Genomic DNA, 19,855 nt, shown 5'->3' on the forward strand with positions numbered 1-19,855 from the left:
CTCTCTGCTGTTCGAACGCGTGTTGTGGAGAGCCTACCGACCACGAGACGGACGGAGAAAAATTCCAATCACCTGACCACCCCTGAGGGAGAGAGGGGTCAAATTTGTCTATGTGTTCTTCTCGAAAATTTCCGACTGACACTCGATCGTTAATTAGAGGGTAAATTCGTTCGCGCGCAAAATTAATAACGTAAATCTTTTAATGGCGCGAGAGAGAAAAAAGGAAAATATGCGCGCATTTATATTATAGAGAGGGAGGTGGGCTTCATTATTATACTCGAAGCTGCTGTTGCAGCTGACGTTGGTAAATAATTGGCATCTATTGCGTATACATACACTGCAGCAGCAGCAGCAGCCACGGCGTCGACTAGAGAGCACACGCCCGGGAAAAGAAAAAGGAAAAACCATTAAGCCAAGCCTGCGCTCGCCTCGAGTATATAGCTGCCTTCTAATAAATTACACAAAAACCTCTCGCGCCCCCGCGCACACACCGTCTGCGCTTATATACAGTTTAATACACACTCACTTGAAATTCCCAAGTCGGAGCTGCTGTTACTGCTGCTAACCCTCCCGACAAAAGCACAACGTCGTCGTCGTAGACGTGCTATTCGATCTGCATCGTGTATGCGTAGCTATATGTATATGCGACGAGCTCGTCTCTCTATAACGAGATTTTTTCATACCTGCTATGAAATCAAACTCCATCCCTGCTTCCATCGTCGTCGTCATCGTCGTCGTCGTCGTCTTTATTGTCGTGGAGCATCGATTCTGCGAAACTTGTTTTTTTATACTTCGTGCGAAGCGAAATTGTCCTCTCGTTAGAAGCTGCTCCTTTTGCCATTTTCGAGATTTGCTTCTTTCCTTTTAGTGAAGTGTCCCAAAGAAGCGAGAGAGAAAAATTTCGGACGATGTTGGCCAATTCAAACAAGAATAAGTAGTGATAATATTTTTTGGAGTAAATTCGATCATCTGTAACACAATAATAGCTATATGACAAAATGTCCATCCAAATTTTTTATTCATTGCGCAGGTAGAAATATTTCAGTAGCGATTTTAACTCCTAATTTTTAATTTCGATGATCAGCAGAATTGCACATGTAGAAGCATCTTTAGAATGTGTATCAGAGAACAAAGCTGCACAACGTGTCCGTAACTGTGCAACGACGGTAGAGGGGAATATGTTTGCCAACGAATGATAACAGCCACGAGATCTTCAGGCTAACCTATAAAACAGTGATGAGTTGAGTCTCTCTGTGTGCAGAGTCGAGTTCCAAGACGAGCAAGTGTTTTAAAATTGTATCTAAAATTTTTTGTCTTTAAAATCTTAAAAGTGTAGAGTTACTCGAAGCGTATCACCTCGAACATTTTCTCAGTGCGTACCGTGAAAATTTGCTGTGAATCCATTTACCCATTTGATCAAGAAAATGATGGAAAACACCAGTGACGTAGTTAGGTATAACATTTTTAGGTTATGTTACCACGATGATTTTTCGAAAGATCTCTTATAAAACTCGATCATTCTTCAGGGTGAAGGAGGAGCCAAGCGATACTTTGACGAACACAGGTGACGGTTATGTTTTAGATTCGGTAGATTCTTACAAAGGCGAAAACTTTGAAACGTTACCGTTTCATGAAGTGTCGGTGAGTTCAATGGTTTTAAATACCTTCGGTTAATCAACTATTAGGACTAGCCTACAATTTTTATTTTAGGCAAAAATCAAGAATGAGGGTTTATCGCTACAGGACCACTTAGATGCAAAAATATTCATCGATTTTGAGTGCAAGGATGTTAAACCTGAAACAAAGGCTCAACCGACCACCATCTGCAAATCTGAAAATCAACATTTTCAACATACTGCAAAAATAGAAAACGAGAATCAGACCGTTAACTCAAACGAGACATTATCAAAAATTCTGATAGGAAAAGGATGTAATTATGATAATGATTGTCGATTCAATGTAAACTTCTCTTTAAAACTTGTCAATTACCAGAAGCTACAAAATTGTGAAAAAAATATTGAAAAAAGATTATTGTGTGCATCAAAAATGAATCGAAAAACACATGCAAGAGCAAGCCTGAAAAAGCTGAATATGACGAATATGGCACTTGAAACAATTAGACCATTTGAATGTGATACTTGTAAAAAATCCTTTACTCAAAAAAAGTACCTCCAATCTCACATAAGTGCAGTACATGATCGTAGCAAACCCTTTGAATGTGAGATTTGTTATGAATCATTTGGATACAAGAGGGTACTGGATGGACACATAAATTCAGTTCATAAGCGCAGTAAACCCTTTGAATGTGAGCTTTGTCACAAATCATATGGATTCAAAGCTGGCCTCAAACGTCACGTCACTGCAGTACATGATTGCAGTAAACCCTTCGAGTGTGAGATTTGTCACAAATCATATGGATACAAAGATCAGCTCAAAATTCACATAAATGCAGTACATAATCGTAGCAAACCGTATGAGTGTGATATTTGTCATAAAGCATTTGGACGAAAAAGTAACTTCAATTCGCACATAAATGCAGTTCATAATCATAGCACACCCTTCGAGTGTGAGACTTGTCACAAATCATTTGTACATAAAAGTGTCCTCAAAACCCACATAAATGCAGTTCATGATCGTATCAAACCCTTTGAATGTGAGATTTGTCACAAATCATTTGGGTATAAAGGTAACCTCAACAAACATACAAGTTCAGTTCATGATCGGATTAAACCCTTCGAATGTGAAATTTGTCCCAAATCATTTGGACGTAAACATCACCTCGAATATCACATTCATACAGTACACAATCAGAGTAAAGCTTTTGAATGTGAGATTTGTCACAAATCATTTGGACGAAAAGGTAACCTCACTGTACATGCAAATTTAGTTCATAATCGGAACAAACCCTTTGAATGTGAGACTTGTCACAAATCATTTGCACGTAAAAGTAGCCTCAAAATCCACATAAATGCAGTTCATGATCGTATCAAACCTTTCAAATGTGAGATTTGTCAAAAATCATTTGCATACCACCAAACCCTCAAATATCACATAAATAGAGTACACGATCGTAAAAAATAAATCTAGGTTAGGTCTTACGGTTATCTCAAAAGTCTACACAATTAAATTTCATTGTCGTATAGCTAATCTTTTGAAAAAAAATGAAACTATTTCCTTGAAGCAGTGAATTTATCTTAAGATAAGTATAGCAATGGTTAAAAACGTAACAAAAAATACTTTAATTTTTTATAAAACTTTTGAGCATGTCTAATTGTTATCAATTTGTCATTAATACGTAGAAGTTTTTTCCCATGATTTTTAAATAAATCTCAATTAATATATTGAAAGACACGTCTTAGTTTTCAATCTCTTTTTATTTTCCCTGTGAAACTGATTTTTAAACATTCCATTAATTTTTTCCTTTTTCATCAAGTAACCCACGATGTGACAGTAGACATTTTTGAATGCCAATTCCATTCAATTGAGTTCCCGAATCCAGAATCATTCCTAAATTTTCCGTACTGCGCATAAAAGTATAACGGATAATCATTCATTAAAAGTTATATCATTTAAAACTTTATTTTTAAATCCTATAGAAATCAATCATCAATTATGAACGATTACTAAAGTACTGCATAGAGTTACATACTTACGATATATTACATCCGGAAACATACAAGTGTTAAGCATTTAGGCCCATAGTTCATGAAATACAATCGAATCCCATCAAGTTGCGAGTTAAAAAAAAGAACGGCGCAACAAAAGTTGAAATCCTGCGACTCCATGGAAAAAAAGAAGGCAGAAGAAGAAAAGTCGTACAACACAAAAGTTACACGTATGTAAGGGAAAAAGGAGGAAAAAACAGTTCGATATCGCTGATACATATATAGCGTTACTTTTACGATCGCATTGAAAGCCTCCCCCGTATATATATAAACGATATAAAACGTTCGGTTTTAGCCCCCAAATTTCGATTGTATATGAAGTTCGCGTGACTATACTGACAATCTTTTGTCTCCCCGACTCCGAGGGGAAAAAAATCAACTCGACGATTGCTACGTTTTCTTCCGATTTTCTGTACACATGGCATCCTTCTCTCTCGCTCTGGAGTGTGAATTAATTTTTTTCACCCGCTATTTTCCGCAGGCTGCTGTCAGAATGCAGATCCGATGCGTCGCTTTCGAGACTTCCGAGACTCGCAGATACCCAAGGACTTTGAGCGCCAACGAGAGGAAACGTAAGTTTACCATCAATTATGTAAAGCGTATATTCGATTCGGAAAACGTAATTTTCTCTCGCACCTGTTCGCGCGAGAAGCGCTCGGAGAGCCGATCGTGCATCAATCTGACGTGGGCTTTTCGCCCTTCCTTTTTTTTCGAGTATCTATAATACACCTATATACACGGCCGGATGTCGCTTCTTTTACATTTTCTATTTTCCGGATAGGAGTAAAAACAAAAAAAAAGAATGAAAAGGGATCCGAATCGATCCAGAGTCTCTCGCACGGTTCTAAGATATTTCTTCCTACTTTTACCGTATAGTTGTAGTGCGGGCGCGTTTTTTTACTTTCTTTCACTCTCTCCTGCTGGTCTGTCGAACCTCATGAAAAATTCAATCCCATCCATCCATAGACAACTCATCCTCTCCGGCTGACGTATCCTTTTTTTTCATCTTTTTGTCGTTTACTGTCTATTCTTCAACTATTATATACCTATCAATTATAAAATGGCCTAAGATGCTGAAATAAATTTTGATTTGAAAAAATAAAAAATATGTAAGATACGTAACAACCATTTTTTCGCATTATTCAAATGAAATAAAGTTACAACTGTTTTACTGTCATCGCGATACAATATGAATTGCAAAAAATAACAATGTCTCAAAGCTGTGAAAGATATGCGACATCGATTTCAGAAAGCTGTCACGAGGATCACACTTTTGCATAATATATCGGGCGAGAATATTTGAAAATTTTCAAAAACTTCTTCGAATCTTTTCTCACCTGATTTTTCATTTAAATCGAAGCAAACATCGTATCTCATGAAAAGTATATTCTCCACTTCAGCGTTCGAATTATTAAGAAAAAAATTGAAAAAAGATTCAAGCTCGCGAAATCGAAAGATTTTCAATTCGATCAAAGTAAATTCTCATGAATTATCGATGATCATTTGAATCGTAGCAAAAAAATAGCAAAAAATAAAGTGTAGAAAATATTCAAGCGAACAATCTCGTCGCCCCCCCCCCCCCGCCATGAATTCTCGCTTTATAACAAACTTATACCTACGCGCGGGCACAGGTGGGACGTCTCGTCGCTGCGAAGCGAGGGAAAAGTAAGGGCGACAAAACCAGAGGCGGATGTGGCACCGGCGTCAACGAGGTCCCAAGGCACTGGCGGCGGCGGAAACGACTCCGGCAGAGAAAGCCTGAAGTTGCCTGGCGACAAATCCTTCGAGCTGCAGCAGAGGCTGCGCTCAGCCAACGCGAGTAAGCATTATAATATATAATATATAATAAATATATCTCGGGCCGAGTTTCCGTAGAGCACAGCAGTTGAGTGAAATATTTTTACGCGGCGGTGCCTGCACAGGTGTCGAGCACCCGAGCCTGAGGCAGCTGATAAACGATCGCCGTCGCAAGAAGCGCAGACGAGGTAAAAACTGGCCGATGAGCGAGAATTCGGTGGACGTCAAGAAGGATCAAAGAGGAGCGGCGAGGAAGCATCAGCAGCACAGTACCGGCAAGTCGCGGGAGGAGCGACGTCGACGAAGACGAAACAGAAAACGAGCGAGAAGCCGGATTAGACTCGAGCAAAGCGGAGGAGGAGGACGAGTAGCTCGAGGCAGAGGGAGAGCAACGAGGAAATGGCGAGACGAGCCAATGGCGCGGCTGATCAAGTTGCTCGACGAGCAAAAAGCCGCCGACGAGGAGGCGAGATTTCTCAGCGAAAATCCGCTCAATCTCTCGTCCACGCGAACCGTAGACGTCGTTGGTAAGTGTGCGAGATCTTCTCTATTTTCCTCTCTCACCCCCACCTGCACCGACACAATGAATTTTAATGGAATATATTTTATTTTGTCTCTTTCTTTATTAGGCACAACGAAGATCACCGAGCAGCAGCAGAAGCAGCCGAGGGCGTCGCATTCCAATGATTACGAAATTCGCCTGACCACGGAAACTCGCATACTTGAGCCACCCGAGCCGACGACCGCCCATCTCTATCAAGCGGAGCACGAATTTTCGCGAAACTTGGAGCGCGAGTTATCGGCCCATGGACAGATGTTCGACGCCGCTGCCGAAGAGGAAGAGGCACAGGACGAGCACGAGGAGGAGGAGGAGGAGGAGGAAGAAGAGCAGCAGCCAAGATTTGACGAGCAAACCAAGCGGACGGCGGTCAAAGCCTCCTACGATCCGGAACGAATGCTCGGCTACTCGAGGACCGACGAGGACCTGCCGATACTCGACATGGAGAACGAGGTGCTGCAGAGGACCATCAAGGATTACAACGCCTACATGAGCTCCAGCATAGCCAGGGCTGCTCTCGTGGCCAAGGTAATAAAACAATTATGTAACGATAATTATCCAAGCGAGAGAGAGAGAGAGAGAGAGAGAGAGAGAGAGAGTGATTTTCGCCAACTAATTACCGCCGAGCTGATGAATGATGCATGAATAAAGAGAAAAAAATCTCCAAACGTTTTATAGAACGAAGATTCATCGCGTCGAGATTTTTACGACCAAGAGGGAGACAACGAGAGGCACGATGAGGAGGTGGAGGTCGAAGAGCAGGAGCAGCAGCAGGAGGAGGAGGAGGAGGAAGAAGATGAAGACGAAGCAAGGGGCGATCTGTCTTGCATTAACGGGACGTTTTTACCGGCGCCCAGCGTCCGTTATGCCCTTATCAAATATTTAAAGTAAGTGTCGGGAGTTAATGCGATTCATGAATTATTCAGTCGCGCGCGAGAGTCCTTTTTTTAACGTTGTGTGTTATATATATCAAATCGAAGATGAAAAGTGTGTTTGTTTTGAGCGTATACGCGCGCGGGCAGTGCTGCGGAAGAAAAGTGGAGTAGATTTAATTAAGACGCGGCCGCTATAGACCGGGTGAAAATTAATGAGTCGAGTCGGATTTTTTTTCCTTCCTTTATTTTTAACGTGCGCGATGCTCCAATTCGTCGTCGGGGGTTGGCTCTTAATTTGTTTAACTTTGCGCGCTCTTTACCTTTTATTTTTTCCTTCTTCTCAAATGAAACAACGAGCGAAAAATAACTCGAACTCGCAGATCGTCGCGACCCGGCCACGAGTATCTCGAGGCCGACTACGAGTGCGAGCCCGGCTACGTTCTGGACTCGTCGGGGGTAGCTGCTGGCGGACGTCTCCTGTGCCACGAGCGTCGCTGGCTGGGCCGACTGCCGCGCTGCCTGTACCGGGGCGACGAGGCCAGCTGCGCCGAGCTCGGCTGCCAGCAGCTCTGCCGGATCGTCGCGGGCCGGGCGACCTGCCTCTGCCACGAGGGCTACAGGCTGCTGGAGGACGGCCGCGACTGTCGCGACATCGACGAGTGCAGCGAGGACGGCGCCGAGGGTAGGGGCCCCTGCGAGGACACGTGTCGCAACACCGAGGGCGGCTTCGAGTGCGGCTGCGACGGCAGGCCCGGCACCAGACTCGGCCCGGACAATCGCACCTGTCAGCGCAACGAGCCACTGGAGAGCTGCGGCCCCGACAACGCCGGCTGCTCCCACACCTGCCTGGCGAGCATGGGTCGGGTCTTCTGCCTGTGCCCGGACGGATTCGTACTGCAGGACGATTGGAAGACTTGTCAAGGTCGGTGCAGCTATTTTTTCATAAGGTTTTTGGATCTTCTATATTTAGACTATACATATTCATAAACTAGATCACGATGTAACTTTTAAAATAATCTACGAATCGATGAATCAATTAATTGGCAGTGGTTTTTTGTTTTTTGTCTCCTCTCTATCAATGAATCCGTGGTTATAAAGAGAGCAAAGAGATTAACGTCCGCGCGTACGTACCCACGGCGGGGGCAAGGAGGAACAAAGCCAATATATAAACATTAGAGCATTGCATCGGATGCTACGTAAGTGAAAAGTCGAGTCGGTTCCACGAAATAAAAGGTCTTTCGGCTGCGCGAGTTTATAACTCGATCGCTGCTCTCGTAGGCGAAAATTACCCGATTCAAAGTGGTAATTATACAGAAGATACTGTACATGGCAGAGGCATTCAATTAGTATATAGGCGGCAGCGGCAGCGACTATAAACTTTGAACGCGTATAATATATAAGTACGAGGTGGGGAGGTCGATCATCGCTTCGGTCGAGATGATCGAAGTATATATCATTTAACTTTGCTGCTCTTGTGCGCACGAACTCCGAGCCCCGCCGAGGCTCGATATATTAATAATTAATAGCGCATAATAATTTTCCTCCTTCCCGAAACACGTATTATACATCGCGCGTGTGTGTGCAAGCGACGTGCGTGTAACTTGCAACGTCGTCGTCGTCATCATCCTCCTCGTCCCCGCGCTCGAGCCTTAATAATCATTTGCGCCGGTCTCCCTGGAGGCTACGTCGTACTCGGGGGGTACAACGAAACATCGAGGCGACTATGCATCGTCGTCGTCGTCGTCGTCGTAGTGATATTATAACGTCTACTATAGGACTAAACACGTGTGTGTGTATGTGTGTGGCGCGAATAGTTATGTGTATTTTCCTGTGCAGACGTTGACGAGTGCGCCGTGCCGTATCTGCAAACGGAGCTCTGCCGCTACGGCTGCATCAATACGCCGGGCTCGTACCGATGCGCCCCGCCGCCGCCCCTCGACGTCGTTCACGCGCAAATGATGACGATGACCAAGCAGACCAGCAGCAGCAGTAGTCCTCCTGCTCCTGTTGCTGCTGCTAGTCCTCATCGCGGAGACTCGTCCTGCCTGCTGGGATATCGGCTTGGAGAGGACAGAAATTGCCTGGGTGAGTTATATTAAATATACGTACATGCTGTAACGAGCATTCAAATATATGCGCTGCTGCTCCGGGGCGCGCGAAATATTACAACTTTTGTGCGGTTGCGGGCCGCGCTGTTATGATATATACATTATATAACGCAGTTGTTGCCGCTGCTGCTCAACATATTTCTGCTGCGCGCGAAACTAATTATAAAATTTATGTTTTCGAGCCCCCCCGCTCCGATGTCGTTATATAATATTAGCCAGCCTTTTTGTAACAGCACACGCACTACACCACCACCACCACCACCACCACCAGCTCTTAAATTATGCATTGTCGAGTCTCGAGCCCCTGCCTCTGCTCTGACACGGCAATTTCAACTTCTCGCGCCTGTTGTAGCGGATACGCTATATATACGGTATACTCCACTCAGCTCGCGCTGTGCTTTTGTAAATATGAGTGCGTGAAGCGCGAAACTTCAGGAGAGGCCGGGGCTCTTCTCCGATGTTGCGGGAGGGAGGGAACGTTGTACGTAATACATCCCGGTTTTACGCGGAGCCTAGATTTATGTCACATACGCTTGTGTAGCAGCAGCAGCAGCAGCTACGAGTGGCGAAGTACGTAATATATGCGTGTCTGCTTGCAAGCTGCAAGCCCATCGCAGACGATCATGAGATTTTTCGAGGTACATACGCGGAAAAGACGGAGCTTTCGAATTATTGCGTGATTTCGCTCGGTCTACACGACGCCACGCAGAGTAAACAAAGAAATCGATACGGCACGGACCGGCGTACGTAAGACCGATCGCGAGTGTACTGTGGGCCGAGAAGATGGCCAATTCACACTACGATTTCGTCGATTATTATTACGACGTGGACGCGGACTCGTACGAGCCCGATTTCAAAGTTGCCTCGAGCGCGAAACAACTGAAGACCTTGAGGCAACGGATCGACTGGACGAGTCGCAAGGAGCGACTGAAACTTCTCCGCGAGCTCCGTCCCTTGATCGTCGCTTGGGAGGGCCGACTTCCGACGAATCTCCGTGACGTCTTTCGGAACGACGAGGTCGATTGGCTCCTCGTCGAGTCCGTCAATTCCTACGACGATTCGACAGAGACGAGATCGCTCATCGACTTCGTCTGCAGTACCGGCTACAAGGACAGGCCCAGAATCGACGAGGAGACCGGCAAGCCACGCGCGCGGCGTACCACGGCGATACATCACGCGGCCAGACGCGGTTGGAGCTTTCCGAAAAAATACATCCGTAAGCTCTTCGCGATATACGACAGATTCGACGTCGATTACACGGACGAGCGCACGGGCCTGACGCACTTCCAAGTGGCCTTCGAGTACGGCTGCGACGACGTCATCGAGAAATTCCTCGAGCTCGGGCAGGATCCCAACGGCCTGTGGCGAGACACGGGCGACTCGCTGCTGCTCGCCGCTCTGAAGCGCCGAGACAAGAGGATGGCCGAGGTGCTGCTGAGACGAGGCGCCGATCCCAACGCGGTGGACGCGTGGGGCAACACGGCGCTATGCTACGCCGCCTTCCACGGTTGCGAATACTCGATGGCGCTACTCGTGGCGCGAGACGCCGATCCGAATCTGGCCAACGTGTACGGCTCGACTCCTCTGCACATCATCAGCAAGAGAAACGACGTAGCCCTGGCGCATCGTTTCCTCGAGATCAACGAGAAACGTCGTCGTAGCGTGCGAGTCAACGCCCAGAACAACGAGGGCAACGCGCCGCTGCACTTGGCCCTGAGCCACACCGACGATCGTCAACACGAACTGGCGCAACTGCTGCTGAGACGAGGAGGCGCCGATCCGAATCTGGCCAACGCGGAGGGATCGACTCCTCTGCACTGCGCTTTCGAGAACGGCGTGAACGTAGACGTGCGCATGTTGTTCGAGATCTACGACGAGCTGAATCGGCCGGTGCTGATCGACGCCCGTGACAAGTTGGGCCGGACGCCCCTGTTCTTGGCTCTGTACCTCATTGATTACGAGGAGTCGATCGAGTTTCTGCTGAGCCGAGGTGCCGACCTGAACGTGGCCAACAACCTAGGAAGCACACCTTTGCACATAATTTGCTACTTACACAATTCTGCCCTGTTGAGCAAATGCTTCCGGATCAGCGACCAGTTGAATCGGCCGTTGCAGGTCGACGTCCAGAACAAGCGGGGCGAGACGCCGCTGCACACGGCTCTGTACAACGGTCGAGTAGAGACGGCCGAATTGCTGCTGAGAAGAGGCGCCTCGGCGAATTTAGCCGATGCCAAAGGACTGACTCCGCTGCACTTTATTTGCAACAGTGCCTATTACGAGCAAGAATTGGCGGTGATGTTCTTCGAGGTCAACGACGAATTGAATCGAGCGGTGCAGCTCGACGTCCGGGACGAGGAGGGTAAAACGCCGCTGTACACCGCCGGGCTTCGCGATCGCAAGGACTTGTTCGAGCTGCTGCTGAGGCGCGGCGCCGATCCGAATCTGGCCAACGATCGCGACGGATCGAGGCCTCTGCACATCATCTGCTACCGGGACCAGCGGAGAACCGATAGCTTGGTGCGGTCGTTCTTCGAGATCTGCGACGAACTGAATCGGCCGGTGTCGATCGATGCCCCGGACGAGTTGGGCCGGACGCCTCTTCAATGGGCCGTGATGGGTGGCTCACCGAGAGCCGTCGACGCGCTCTTGCATCGCGGCGTCGATCCGTCCGAATTCGTTTTTCCCACAGAGGCTCAATTCGCCGACGCACGCCCGAACGTGGATACGAGCGCGGTCGAGAGATTGACTCTAGCGTCCGTCACTCTGGCCATCGTCGAGCGCCTCGCGGAAAGAGGATACCAGCTGGATCGAGGCGAAGCCACGAAGATCATGAACGCCCTCGTCAGGTACGAATTGATCGAGAGAGTCAGCGACGAGGCTGATCTCGACGAGGCTTGGCGGCGCGCGACGACGAGGGAAGTTGGCGTTGTTGCAGCCGGCATGTCGGTCCACGATCTGTACCGGTTGCGACCCGAGGAGGCGAGAAAATTGTTCACCTACGAGAACTGCCACGAATACGCGTGGACCTTGGAGTGGCGCGACTTGCCCGAGAGATCCTCCGGCAGACTGGCTTGCGCCTTGCATCTGTGCGAGAAACTGTGGAGAGGATTCTTCAACTCCTGGGCGCTGTATCCTCTTTGGGATCTGATCGGCCCACGACTGCCGCTCGAGTGCTGCCAATTGATCGCCGAGAAATTGAATAACATAGATTTGTGGCGTATCTGTTCGGCGGCGGAGGGACTAGATTCGTAATGGCTTATTTCATTAGTTTCGTTCGACGAAAATAAATGTACGGGAAACGAATTATGGCTTTGACACGTATTTGACGCACTTTTTTGGTTGGCAAAGCTCTCGCATCTATTTAAAGTATTTTTATTTGACAGTGCGTGTTACAATCTAAACGAATAAAAAAAATTTTAATTTATTCATCTGCTTTCTTAGTCGGTTCTTAATTTTTTTTCGTATATTTTAATTTTATTTGCTATCTTGTTGACAAAATTCTCGATCTTTAAGTTACTGCTATACATGACATTACTTGACGTTATCAATTATTGAAAACTCATCGCTCGTTTGGTTAACCCTCATCCACTGACACACCCACACACATAGCTAACGAAGAAACGTGTCACGAAGAAATATGTTACATAGATACATCTTTAACGCCATTGTACGCGCAACCATCGCCGTTTGCGACGAATTAAAATAGCGAGCGACACTTTTTTATACATATAACACAGCACACGCTTCATTTCGCGCGCGCGCCAACGAAATTCAATCATCTTTTGAAAGTATATAGCGCGAGCGAACGGATCCGCCTCGGGCTCGTCGACTCGTAGGCGATACACCTATAGCTGCAGCATAAAACAGAGACGCGCGTATATATCTATACGTATATATGAGCAGCGTGGGTGGAGGTAGAGTAAGTAGTAAATTCTCAGGTGGGTCACGCGCAATGCGTCCCCAAGACTTGATTCGATTTGCCGTTTATATGCGCCGGTGTGCGCGTATATATATACATACTGTACATAGGATATGGTCTTAACTGCGTGCTGCATCTAAGAGGAGGCTATATGGCTGCTGCTGCTGCACTGCCTGAGAGAGAATCTCGTTATGTATATAGGGTGTAGCTCCTCTACGATATATAAGGCAGAGAGGAGAGGCGACGGCGACGGGAGGGTCTCGAGAATTGTTATCGAGGCTTAATCGTGTTTACCGTCGAACGCACAGTGTGCACCTTATATACAGTATATATAGCTGCATTATATGCACAAAACCAGCTGCCTACTACTAAGCTCGACGTCGTAGTCTTCGTCGAAATACTATGCGTACTTTTGCTCGCGCATAGAGGAAGACATAGATTTTACGATTGAGCGGGGGAGTGTCGCTCGACTGTACGTAAAGTTACTTTGATTGCGGACGCGAATATTATATATATAATCCACCTTCTTGTCAGCGCGGACCACTTGCTGGCCGAGGCGAGACGGCGCAGAGATCGATGTATAATACGCTCGAGATTCTTCTTTGATCCGCAAGTTGGCCGCGCGTTTATCGAATAACAATATACTCTTGTCGAGTTTTCCAAAAGTACATAAGCTAGAGATAAAATTTTCCTGCGCGCGGTCGCGTAATTTCGGACTTTTATAATTGCATCACCGACGTTGGTAGTAGTAAACTTCTTGCGCGCGTCGCGTGTACACGTTTATTACGATGTAAGTTGAGTTTTCCATGCGTTTATATCATTAAAGTCGTTACAGCTTCTTAGCTCTCTCTCTCTCTCTCTCTCTCTCTCTCCGAGCTTGTACCTTTCTTCTTTTTCGCATTTGCCCGGCTCTCTTTCTCTCTCTCTTACTTTCTTTCTCTTTCCGGTATAACAAGTCGTAACGAGTCACCGCCCGTTTTGCGAAATGCTCCTCGAGGCAGGCAAGCAGCAGCAGCGCAACGTGTCTCGAGAGCTATTTTGCGATTAAGCTCGCAGCAGCTTGCAAAGGACCGAAACGCGGCGCGTCCTTTGAGCTGCAGCGAGGAAAGAGAGTTAGGTTAAAAAGAAAGAAAGAAATGGAAAAAAAATTAACGAACGTCTTCTTCTTCTCTTCTTCTTCTTGGCAAAAAAAAAATAGACTTGGACGAATGCTCGATCGACAACGGCGGCTGCCAGGAGATCTGCGAGAACACCGAGGGCAGCTACTTCTGCGCCTGCGAGGGCGACGAGCGAGTCCTCGCGCCCGACATGAAGACTTGCGTCGGTGAGTTTTGGCTAAGCTCTACTACTATCGATATTTGCATGTGTATAACATGACCGTGGCAGTATACCGTGTGCATCAATTTTGCATACGACAGCTTGCAGCAGCGCAGCAGTTAGGCCGAGATAGGCAAACTTTCGCCGTCGTGCTGCGCTGGAAGTTTGAGCGCGTCGTGTGATCGTTATAAATTAGGCCGCGTGCATAAGACGTCGGTTAATTTGCAGTTGCGGAGAAGCGTTTTCAAGAGCTCGAGGACGCAGCGGCGGCTCGGATGCGGCAGCAGAAACAGAAACAGCAACGTCACTCGTGCTCGGCGCTGAATCCGGTCGGTGGCCGAGGCTACCTCATGTGCACGTCGGACCTAACGACGACCACTACGACGACGACCACTGGTGCTTCGGTGGCGGCCTTGGATGCAGACGGAGAGGGTGCAATCAACGGTCAACAGCAACAACAGGCCATCAAACCCGGCACAAAGTGCTATCTCAAGTGTCCCCTCGGCTACGAGCTGCACGGCGAGTACGAGCTCACCTGCCAGGCCGACGGCACTTGGGACGGTCCCAAGCACGGCGAATGCCTCAGTGAGTCACTACTACCACTACTAGCTGTATACAATAGATATATCCCCTTTAAAAACACTTCTCTCCACGTGCATGCGGAACAAGTTTGCCACTACCCACCACCGACACCGAAACATTTTGTTATACGTACATATATAAGTACGCTAAACTAGCTGTAACAGCACGAAAAAAAAAGAAAAGAAAAAAGCTCCAGCGAAGCTGCTTCCAAGCGCGCGGCAAGTTTGCGGCGCATCAAAAAGTTTTCACCCGCAGCAGCAAGGCCGCAGAGATTTTTACTCGACGAACTCGTCGGCCTCAAAGCGCTGTACCAGCTAGAGAAGAAGCCCTTGAAACCACACGAACCCCATGATCGTGCATACGCGCGCGTGCAGCCCCCGAAACTTTCGACCGATGCTTAAACGTCCGTACGCTCTAAATTTTCCCTCTCTATACAGGATACAGCAAGCCACGACTGGACTGTCCGGCCGACGTGAAGGCGGAGCTGCCCCCGGGCCGGGACGAGGCGTTCGTCACGTACGAGCAGCCGTCGACGGACCTCGACTGGTTTCGCTACGTGCACTCGAAGCCGTCCTGGGGCACGAGGCTCGAGGCCAATCTCAAGCTCGGCCGCCACGAGATCACCTTCTACGCTCGGCATCCCGTGTCGAAGAAGCAGACCACCTGTACGCTCAACATTACCGTTCAAGGTGAGGGTGTGCGCCAAAAAAAAAAAGCTCCAGTTCTCTCTATATATAATACCAGCATTCTTTCCCTTCTCCTTCTTTTTTTGTTGCTGCGTGCACATTGAGCTTCTCTCTCACGAGTATAAAATTTCTTTGACCCGTTTTTGCCTACTACGAGAGAGAGAGAGAGAGTTTATAAAGTGCATTATACTTCACAAAAGCTCGCGAGCTCGTATATAAGCATATAAGAAGCTGTAGCACACGACCTTTGCATGTATATTTTATAAACGTATCGCGAGCCTTGCAAAGAGAATAAAAGCTTCTATTTACTCGGTGCGCTAGTACGCGCGTGCGACTACATCTTTTTTTCTATCCTATACATTATGTATACTATCATCGGGCTATACACATAGTTCAACTTTGTTCGACGCGCGTGCGACACTCGAATATAGTTTCCAAATTTTTTTTTTTTTCCTCGCACCTAATTGTCAAGAAACAATTATGAAGAAAGTTACGCAATAGTGTCGGAACTTTGCCTCGCGATACTATATACGTGTGTCTGCGGCATGCAAATCCGCGCACCGAGCGCGTCTCGAAGAAATTACCTCCTCCTGCGTATAGAGCGCACAACGTGGCTCTCTCGCTCTCTGTACAACCGCACAACGCTTTAATTAAATGCTGAATATATATCCATATATAATTATATACCTACTACGCCTCCTCCTCCTCTCTGCGGAGAGGCGCTCTGAACATGATATATGACAAACAAACGGCAGCAGCAGCAGCCTCGAGTAATTTAACTGCGCTGGCTGCTGCGGCTTTCTGGTGTGTCGTCGACTCTACCACTCGTGTGCGTGTTGGAAAAAATATTTTCTACATCTCGTTTTTGTGTTTCTGTGTTTTTTTGTTTCATGTCTATTGCAGAGGGCCAAGCGCCAAAGGTCAACGGTTGCCCCAGCGACATCCAGGTGACGGGCAAGAACGGCTCGGCCATCACGTGGATCGAGCCAGTTTTCACCGATAACGTCAAAGTCACTCGTGTAACGAGCAACGAGGTACGTGTTCGCACACAGAGGCATACATTTCATTGCTATATGAACATCCTCGAGCAACGGAGCTTATTACACTCGAATATAATACGGCCCTCTTTCATTTTTCGTCGCGCGTCGCGAAATTTATATATCTCGCACGTATGAGCTAGATAATAAACAGCTGGGTAGAAATTAAAGCGCGGGGCCAATGACAAAGGGCAAGCGAGCTTGCAAGTATATATGGCGTATACAAGAGGTTTGGGGGCGAGCTTAATTAAATTTCAATATGGCTCCGTGTCCTTTATTTTGCACGTTACGCGATCTCGAACTCTTGTTGAGATATTCTCCACTACTTGTACTTGCCGCGCCAGAGCCAACAAATATATCCCCACCCGAGTCGTATAATGTTATTTCATTCCGAAGGCAATTAAAATTCAGCGCGAAAAAGACTGCCACTGCCGTTGTTGTTGCTCCCGTTGCTGCTGCTGCTAAAATAAAACACGTCTCTCGGCGCGCGATAAGGCTGCGCGAAGGCTATAGAAAAAGGAAAAGAGAGCTTTATAAGCGAGCACACAACGCGGGCTGAATATTAGCGATAGAGCAAGCGCGTAACGAGGGTAAAAAGCCAAGTAGCTGCCTACGGAAAATTAGCTATGCGTTATTTTTCGCGCGATAAACTCCAGAGCCAACAACAGCGGCAGAAACAGTGTACCCATGCACGAGGCGAATGAATTTTTTCCCCCCGGAAGGAAAAGGCTTTTCTTTGTTTTGTCGTGCACGAGCGGCCCCTTTTCCATTTCTTTTCGTCGACTAAAACACGAGGAAGAAGAAGAAGAAGAAAAATCCTCCATGCGGTAGTTTTGAAAAAGTTTTTAATTTGACGCAAATAATGGCCCTTTTTTTAGTGCTTCCACTGTTTTCTTATTCGGAGTATTCGACAGCTTATTTAGCGTGGATGTGATTTTCATGTTAATTGCCCCGCGCGAGAATCTCCTCTTTTTTTTTTCTATGACAAATGGCTTTGTATTATCGTAACAGAGTGCGACATTTTCCCGCAAATAGCTACGTTTTCGAATGCATTTACCTTGTGAGCAAAATGAAAAGAAAAAAAATAAAAAAAATGTCCTCAAACTTCTTCTCTCCGCAGAGCCCCGGTCAGACGTTCAGCATCGGTGGACACAAGGTCGAGTACGAGGCGAGCGACGAAGCCGGCTGGACGACCAAGTGCATTTTCACCGTCGTTCTGCGGCCAATATAAATGGAAATTATTAGAACAAAAAAAAAGGAAGAAGAAGAAGAGGAACTCCTCGTGAGCGCGAGAGAGAGAGGGAGAGCTTGGTACAACCGAGAGACGAGAGAAGTGAATTTTACACGTAAAAAAGAGCGTTTGAGGCTATTTTTTCCACGCGAGGAAATTTCGAGGAGACGGGACTCATTTTTCTATTCTTTGTTTTTTCGTTCCTTTCTTTCGAATGTACCGTAGATTATGTCGTATAATGTATACTTTTTAAATAGTAAAAACTAAATTTTTCGGATATTAGAATAGACTGAATCGATCTAAAAGTATAAACTAAAGATATTAATATTTTATGAGGGTAATAAATATAAAAAAAAGGTGTATCGTTGATGATATAAAGCAACAATAAAACTTTTTTTGTGCGACAAAAAAAAAAGAATCCATGGTGTAAAGAAGAAAAAAATAGCATGTACAAATTAAAAAGTAAGAAGCTACCGAAAACTCACGATTATTTGCAAAATTTAGAGAAAACCTAATTCACTTATACCAATAATACAGAATGGTCAATGATTACAATTGAAACTTTTCGAATTTCACTGGATTAAACAAGGTGAACTTCATTATAGACAGTATTTTAGTGTTCGACCTCGTCTGCCGACCCCCCGTAGGATTCAGTATTAAAATAAACGAAACGCGCAAAAATGGTTACGTAACAAGAGAAAATAGTTTTTTAATCTTTCCGAACGAACGATGGCTTCTCTCGTTTATGATTATTATTATTATTATTTTTTACTATACACGCTACGTAGTAGTCGATCCCTCCTCTCACCCTCACGCTTCTCTCTCTCGCCCTCCTCTCCCCCTTTTTGCCATGATCTACTGCCATAAATGGAAAAGCATTTTCTCTTGAAACGACCAAAGATAAAAGTAAATAAAAAAATATAGTCACACGGCGCGTGATGTCATGTTGCTGCGCGCGGCGGCGGCTGCATAAGTCAGGGAAAAAAAATTTATGTAAATTTTTATGCGAAATTGCGTGCATATTGCCAAGCCAAACGTAAAAATTGATACGCGCGAGATTCGAAATTCGTGCGGTACACTGCGGAGGAGATAAAATTGAAAAACAATAATATCAAAACTCGCGCGAACAGTGGCTGGGGGGTAGGGCTCTTCCGGTTACGCAGCGGCAATCGGTGAGGTTCGATTGTTGCAGCGCATGAAAATTTACATAAACACGCCAAGCAGCGGGATACAAAAGTGGATGTAAAATTATAGAAGAATATACAATTTTTGTAACGTCGAAAAGTGTCCAAAAATATCTGTGTAAAGAAGAAGAAAAAAACAATTGAACCAAATAAAGAAGTATAAACGTACAATGTGAAATTCTATTGAATCAACCTCACGACCCGAAAATCCTCGGTATAATCGCACGCTTACACCGACTCGACTTTCTACCGCACGAAGATTAGCAATTAGCTAACGCGAGCGAGGCACATCGTGTGTAATATATGCTGAGTAAGAAGCGAAAATCACGAGCTCGAAGCCGAGCGACCCTTTTCACGCCTTACTTGCGGCAAATTCGTGCCACGCTATTTAGAGGCTGAAAAATCCTCAACGAGATAATTCATTCGAGAGCTTGCGCGAATATCGATTGTATACATAAAAGCCAGGTAAAAATCTTGTTCTTTCAATTACCGCGCCACTATATATAGTGTATACACGGAGCCAAGGAGAGAGCCGCAGGAGAATGAGTGCACAAAAGAGAGCCGGAGAGAATTACAACGGCTTCCTTTTTGCGCGCAAAACTTTCAGTCGAAGTATTTCGAAATGATTTTCGTACAAGCTGTTGCAGAGAGAGAAAGAGAGTGAGTATAATAATCACCCGAAACCCAAGGAATATTAGTGCTGCTGCTGCGACTACGACGACAACAAGTGTGCCCCACCCGAGGGGGCTCGCAATACGCAACTTTCATGAGCGATGAATTTGCACAGAGAGAGAGAGAGAGAAAATGATTTCGGTAAAGTCGCTGAATTGAAACTGTAATATTTCAACCGGAGAGGGTAAGGTATTTTTCGATAAATTTTGCTTCTGCTGCTGCT

The 19,855-nt window shown here is 46.2% G+C and overlaps 2 protein-coding genes across 2 annotated transcripts; both read left to right on the forward strand.

Moving 5' to 3' along the window:
- Positions 1-1,263: 1,263 nt before the first annotated feature.
- On the forward strand, positions 1,264-2,620 carry LOC111693812 (zinc finger and BTB domain-containing protein 6-like). Its single transcript, XM_023459593.1, has 4 exons — positions 1,264-1,453; positions 1,527-1,641; positions 1,711-2,451; positions 2,540-2,620. Exons 1-4 carry the CDS (start codon positions 1,425-1,427, stop codon positions 2,618-2,620), a joined length of 966 nt encoding a protein of 321 aa, XP_023315361.1. The 5' UTR covers positions 1,264-1,424.
- A 1,146-nt stretch (positions 2,621-3,766) lies between these two features.
- Positions 3,767-19,128, forward strand: LOC106648523. Its single transcript, XM_023459525.1, has 13 exons — positions 3,767-3,835; positions 4,147-4,237; positions 5,297-5,484; positions 5,588-5,989; positions 6,092-6,549; positions 6,700-6,908; positions 7,277-7,818; positions 8,733-8,981; positions 14,122-14,247; positions 14,469-14,825; positions 15,260-15,511; positions 16,412-16,542; positions 17,666-19,128. Exons 1-13 carry the CDS (start codon positions 3,784-3,786, stop codon positions 17,774-17,776), a joined length of 3,168 nt encoding a protein of 1,055 aa, XP_023315293.1. The 5' UTR covers positions 3,767-3,783; the 3' UTR covers positions 17,777-19,128.
- Positions 19,129-19,855: the final 727 nt, after the last annotated feature.

Source organism: Trichogramma pretiosum, unplaced genomic scaffold, assembly GCF_000599845.2.
Source record: "Trichogramma pretiosum strain Unisexual culture from Peru unplaced genomic scaffold, Tpre_2.0 scaffold7, whole genome shotgun sequence".
NCBI lineage: Eukaryota > Metazoa > Arthropoda > Insecta > Hymenoptera > Trichogrammatidae > Trichogramma > Trichogramma pretiosum.